A 6,000-nucleotide genomic window follows, 5' to 3' on the forward strand; every position below is an offset into this window, starting at 1 on the left:
AACCCTCCTGCACCCCAACTCCCTTCCCTGAGCCCTCTGCCGCACCCTGCACCCATCCTGCACCCCAACTCCCTGCCCTGAGCCCTGGCCACACCCCGCACCCCTCCTGCACCCCCTGGGAGCAGGGAGGGGGTGGAGTTAGGGTGGGGAATTCAAGGAAAGGGGTTGGAATGGGGGCAGGGAAGGGGTGGGAAAGGCAGGGAAGGGGCGGGGCCTAATAGAAGGGGCAGAGTTGGGGCAGGGCTGGGGGCAACAGGGGAGGGGTGTCAGTGATGTGGCCCTCGAGCCAATGCACTAGTCCTCATGTGGCCCTCGTGGCCATTTGAGTTTGAGATCCCTGGTCTAGATAATATCTAGTCCTGCCTTGAGTGCAGGGGACTGGACTAGATGTCCTCTCGAGGTCCCTTCCAGTTCTAGGATTCTATGGTACTAGAGCAATAGTTGGAGATTTCCCGAAAAGCCTCATTGTAGACAAGGTCTATGAGTGGGAGCGAGGATCTCCTGTCAGTGGCTCCAGGCTAAAATCCACAAGCAAATACTGATGGCTGTTCAGAGATGGTCACTTGAAAAGAGGCGATGGGTCTCTTGTCACTTACCCTGAGCTACAGCGTTTACTGAAGGCAAATTTCAGTGAATGCAGCTCCCGAGATAGGAACCGACTCCGATCTGTGCCCACAGCTCAGAAACAGGGCCCCTGGCGCCAGTAATGGACTCAAGGTCCCAGGCGCTCACGATCGGCAGGAGAGAAAGACACGACACAGTTTCCAAAGATCTCAGTCCACTGGCTGCTGGGCTCGCTGGAAAACCAAGCCTCATATAAACTGTAACCCGCACCAAGGTTCTGGGTCTGGCCCTCCAGCAGCTCCCATCGGGGTCATTAGCTCAGTCCCGCAGTGGGACAGTCACACAGTACTGACACTGGCTCCTGTATTGCTGTTGGCCTTAGGTGGGTGTGCAGGGCCCGGCAAGTCCAGGAAATGCCCCCAACCCAGCCACTTTACCTGGGCATTGCTTTTTCCAGAAGAATACTCCGATTATAACACCAATCAGGACAGCTGCAGTGATAACTCCAGCCACAATGGGAATCAAACTATTATTTGGTTCTGAAATGGAATGGAGAGAATGAGCAATGGGGAAAAATCCCCCACTAAAACCCCCCTTTCATCCCAGTGCAGGGATCAGTCAGTCAGCTCCCCAGATAAGGGCTGAATCCTGCAACCATCCACCCCTTCCAATGCAGCCACCATGTACCTACCAGGCATTATACCCCACCACAGAAAGTCCTGGACACTAGACCCAGCCTCTACCACTTCAATTCATAATAAATATTTAGCACTTAAAATAGAAGACTTTTATAACATTAATCAATCTTCATAAACCTAATTATGGGAGAGAATGAATGTCAGTATCGTCCCTAAACAGGAAAGGGGGAGACTTGCTGAAGATCACACAGAGTCAGTGAAAGAGCCAGGAATAGACCCCAGGAATCCTGACTTCCAGCCCCTCCTCCCCTAACCCACCTGCCCCCACTCCCCTTCCAGGAGTCCTGGCTCCCAGCCCCTAACTCCCCCTTGACCACCCTGACTTTCATGACTAATGGAACACAGTCCCATTGTGTGATTCTGGTGACAAACTGGAAACTGACCTCAAAGCTCTGGATTTCCCTGCCATGAATATAGTTAGACACAATGCGTGTTTTTTGAGGGGGCAGGAAGTGAAGAGGGGACGATAGAGATATTTTAATACTGTTCTTGGTTTATAGGAACCTGTTAAACCCCAAGTTCTGTGTACAGTTTAAGTTTCATTAATCAGCTTCTCCTGTTGTCTGAAAGATCCACATAATAATACAGCAAAAAGAAAAATATTTCTAAGAGAATAAGGAAATGTGGTTTATGACACAAAAATTGGCAGGGGACGTAGTAGCAGGATTATGATGTGAAACCATCTGTTGACTAGATTTCCAGTGCAGGCTGCCCTTTTAGAAATTGTTTGCACTTCCAAATGCTGCATTTTTCCACTTCCCAATTAACCAAGCAAAAAGATGGGTAATAAATTCTCTCTCGACTTCCTTGTGCTAGGGGCATAGGAGACACTCCCCCGATGCAGGGTTCTAATCTGCCTCCTCGCTCCATTCCAAGGCCAGACCCTCTCTTCCAGCATCACTGCGCACAGAAACAAGCTGCTCCCAACATTAAATCTCTACCTCTGGCCACATGGGCCCATAGAGTCGTGTTTCTGAGAACCTGCTGAATCCTAGGACTAGAAGGGACCTCGAGAGCTTATCTAGTCCCGTCCCCTGCACTCATGGCAGGACCACGAGTGCATGAAGTTGAGAACGGGCTGGAAGCTGAAGCAAGACCAACTCTGTCTGGAAATAAGGGGCAGATTTGAGCTTCTCCTGGGATGTGATAAATTCTCCATCCCTTGGAGACTACATCTGGAATGGAAATCTCTTTCTGAAGGATCAGCGCTAGTTTGCCCACAGATGACCAGACTGTGATTCCCCCCTGCCCTGGACTAGGCAGGAGCTCAGATCAGATGATTAGAATGGTCCCTTCAGGCCTTAATGTCTCGTTGTTAATCTTCTCCCTTCAGAGACACTGTATTGCTGAGATGTATCCAACAGCCCCAGAGGCAGCAAACTGGAGAGCAAGACATGAGCCCCAGGCACTGTGGGTCCCAACTCTAGCACAAGAACTTGACTGCAGGGGGACAGAGCCAAAGAGGACAGGGCCTCACAGACCCTGAGAAAGTCCAGCTTCAGCCTATAAATCCAAATGAGAATTTTTCAGGGGTTGAGTTTAATGGATTCCCCCTCTCCCACTAGGAAAACAGACAAACACACAAACTCCTTACCCCAGGAGACAGAGAGTGGCTCTAACAGGCTTTCATGCTCCACTTGACATGAATAATGGGCTTTGATCTTGGGATCAATCTCCATTGTCACCCAGGTCTGGTAGGTCCCATCCCCATTGGGTAGGATGCCTTCAGAGTAGGTCTCCTGCTGTCTGCTCTCCCCATTTTTCAGCCAGGTCACGGTGATGTCCCGGGGGTAGAATCCACTGACCTTACAGGAGAGGGTGGTGAGGCCGTCACGAGATGACCTGTCGCTCACTCTAGCTGTTGGGCACACTGGGAAAAAGAAGAAACTCAAGTGAGGTGTTTTCAAGCTCTAATCCAGGCAGCATTTTCTAGAGCTTTGCAGCATGAAATTCTGAGACCCGAGCAGTGGGAGAGGATGAGAATCCATGAGACAGAATCCCTCTGATGAGAGAGAACCATCATGTTAGAGGATTTCTGTGCCGAATTCACAGTATCAGCAACGGTGAATCCTGAATCCAGGTCCCTGACCTGGCCTCTGCTCCAAACCACAGAGACACAAATACTTTGACAGGCTTCACTAAACTCCAGATACAGGTGTCAATCACACGCTAGGTTTGTACCCATCTCCTCTCAGTCCCTGGATTTGAAAGAGAGGAGAATCTTGCCCTGGCCAGGGAGCAAAAACTGGACTGAATAAACTGACCAATTAGAGATGGAAAGGGCCCATTAAACAAAAAGTGACACACAGTGCTAAATTGCCCCTCAAACGAGCTAATATGAATTGGCTAATTTCTTGTAGGTTGTTACCAAATCTATTTACCCCAATATTATGGATTTCAAAAGGAATTATGCTAATGTTGAAAAATCAGTTTCCCAGCCCCCTGGCACTGAAATACACATTACAATGCTGTGTATGGATTTTTCTTGTTGGCATTTGTAAAGATGGCAAAGGACAAGATAATGTTCTGCTGAGGTTTGTGAGAGAAATAAGCAACTAGTATAATTGTTGCAAAAAACTGGGTAGAAATTTCAAGTAACCTTGAACAGCAAGTGCAAACTGTTTGGGAAGGGAAAGATCAGGGTGTGTAATGATGCTAACGAATCTGGGAAATGTGTGTATATGGTAACAGACAAGGTACATAAACGGGTAATAGTGAGTTAACATTTTGAAGCAGACTGTCCTCCTGAGTTGGAGTGTTAAAGCATTTAACCTCTTCCCTTCTATGTTTGTGATTAATCTTTAACTAAAAAGCTTTGGTAATAAATTTGAGTGTGATTATCTGGTGTCTTATTGATAAAAGAATCGAAAAGTAAGTATGAAAGTGTTGCAGCAAAGGTAGGTCTTGAGGGGGAAAACTTTAAGGACAAGGGGACCCTTCTTCCAGGTTAGTATGGGGAGGGCAATTCCACATGTAGGGAATGGCATGGAAGGAAGCACATAAATGACTGTAGGAGAAGTTTGGCAACAAGGACAAAGCTACCATCATTGATGGAACACGGGCTGGGGGCAACACAAGAAATATGATGGTACAGACAGTGAATGGGGAAGAATTACATGGTGAATGAAGCTGGTGTCCATAGAAGTGGCACTTCCATAATTAAGCAGAGTGCTCTAACATGCACAAGTACAGATTGCCTTGATAACGGCTGTGTCACATCAGAGGAAGAGGTAGAATTTGTGATGTGAAGTTGCGCTCATTTGGTCAAGTGGCTCTGGAGATGCAGCTTCTCTACAGTGAACTGCTTTTAACATTTTCAATTTCTTATCTTTTTTTCCAGCAGAACTGATGGGGAAGGGGTTGTTTCCCCACCTATCCCTGGTGCAAGGTTCGCTGAATATCCCCCTACCCACCTGCTCCAGTTTCGAACTGGGGCTGGGGAATGGAGATGTAGCCAGTAGTGTCCCCCTAGGTGGGGCTTGTCCCTCACCTTACCTTTCCTCTGTAGAGTCTCCTTCCCGTACTCTAGAGCACTCCTTAGCCAGGAAATACAATTCCCCTCCACGTAGCGTTTCCACTGCTGGTTGTCATTTACTTCAGCCTCCCATCTCCTCTTGGTGATCTGAGCCCCAATATCTGCTGCTACCCAAGTCATGGTCTCCTTATCGAAGGTAAGAAAGTCTCGTCCGTCATATGAATCCTAGTAAAACCCCTGAATGCTGTTGTCTTCCCGGAGATCACAGCCGTATATCGTCTGGATGATGTGAAACCCTGAAACACAGCTGAGGGTCAGAAGCAGTCTCTCTCTGAAAATCTCACCAAGAGCCCACTGCAGGTAGCCCAGTGGTTCTTCTTCTTGCTACTGGGCCCTCCCTCCCCTGAGAAATGGGGTTCCCACTTATGCTGTTGGGTCCTACACCCTCCCAGCTCCTTTCAGGGGGGAACCCAAACCCACAGGGGGCACCCTCTCCATCTGTTGGGTCTTGTACACTAAAGAGCCCCCACTGCAGAGAGCTCACAACCTTCAAGGAATACCTCACTGCTGCTTGTTCTTGTATGTTCCCTGCAGGAGGAGCAGGGTGGCACAATCCCAAAGGGAGTACTCCGGATATTGCAGGGATCTATCCCCTCCAGCTCTCTTCTGCTCTCTGAGGATCCCCCCAGTTCTCGTAGTCAGGGTCAATCTGGAGAAGAGAGGGAGTTCAGGGTGTCTGTACCCAACTCTCTTCTGCTCTGGTTGTTAATTTTGCAGGGTCCTCAGGATCACTTGGTCCCCCACCTCCGTCATTGACAGTACCCCCATTCCCCTGTGAGGAGGGGGTACAGGTCTGTCCCCCACACTAACCTCTGCTCTGGTTTAATGACCTCACAGAATGCCCAGGGTCACTCTGTTTCCCTGCCCCATCTTCTCCGTGCCCCCAACTCAGTCTAGGAATGGCAAAGAACCAACTTCATATGCTTGGCCTCTTTTTCACATGGCCACTGTCTCAAGGTGATTCCCTGTGAAGATCAGGCCACTGACGGCCCTTAGTTCAGCTAGCCACCATTTTCCTACAGCCAGGCTAATCTTCACAACAACGGCCCCCATCTCGCACACAACCAAGAGCAGACTCAGTTAATGGAGCCACCCCTGGGCTGATAGGAGGCAGGGAGGGAGACTGGGGGGGAGGGAAGGGGGATGGGGACAGGAAGGAGAATTTAGGGGAGCGGGAGAGAGGCTGTGGTGAACAGAGAACAC

At 49.2% G+C, this 6,000-nt stretch overlaps 1 protein-coding gene across 3 annotated transcripts; it reads right to left on the reverse strand.

The window, feature by feature from the left end:
* Window positions 1-19: 19 nt before the first annotated feature.
* LOC135972131 (class I histocompatibility antigen, F10 alpha chain-like) lies at window positions 20-5,967 on the reverse strand. 3 transcript variants are annotated; one of them, XM_065580429.1, is made up of 4 exons: window positions 5,298-5,965; window positions 4,758-5,033; window positions 3,068-3,132; window positions 20-1,103 (listed from the first exon to the last, which is right to left on the reverse strand). In XM_065580429.1, the coding sequence occupies exons 2-4, from the start codon at window positions 4,915-4,917 to the stop codon at window positions 1,086-1,088; spliced, it is 243 nt and encodes an 80-aa protein (XP_065436501.1). In that variant the 5' UTR covers window positions 4,918-5,033; window positions 5,298-5,965; the 3' UTR covers window positions 20-1,085. The 3 variants fall into 3 exon arrangements, with proteins under 3 accessions (XP_065436501.1, XP_065436499.1, XP_065436500.1); XM_065580427.1 differs by having other exon boundaries at window positions 26-1,103; window positions 2,857-3,132; window positions 5,298-5,967; XM_065580428.1 differs by lacking the exon at window positions 20-1,103 and adding an exon at window positions 1,110-2,765 and having other exon boundaries at window positions 2,857-3,132; window positions 5,298-5,963.
* Window positions 5,968-6,000: the final 33 nt, after the last annotated feature.

This window comes from Chrysemys picta, unplaced genomic scaffold (genome assembly GCF_011386835.1).
Source record: "Chrysemys picta bellii isolate R12L10 unplaced genomic scaffold, ASM1138683v2 scaf3352, whole genome shotgun sequence".
Lineage (NCBI taxonomy): Eukaryota > Metazoa > Chordata > Testudines > Emydidae > Chrysemys > Chrysemys picta.

Coding starts and splice junctions, on each gene's coding strand:
- LOC135972131 (XM_065580427.1), bottom strand. CDS start 4,917: ATGACTTGGGTAGCAGCAGATATTGGGGCTCAGATCACCAAGAGGAGA. Junction 3,133..4,757: donor GGAGACTCTACAGAGGAAAG/GTAAGGTGAGGG, acceptor TCTTTTTCCCAG/TGTGCCCAACAGCTAGAGTG. Junction 1,104..2,856: donor GCCACTCTCTGTCTCCTGGG/GTAAGGAGTTTG, acceptor ATTCCATTTCAG/AACCAAATAATAGTTTGATT.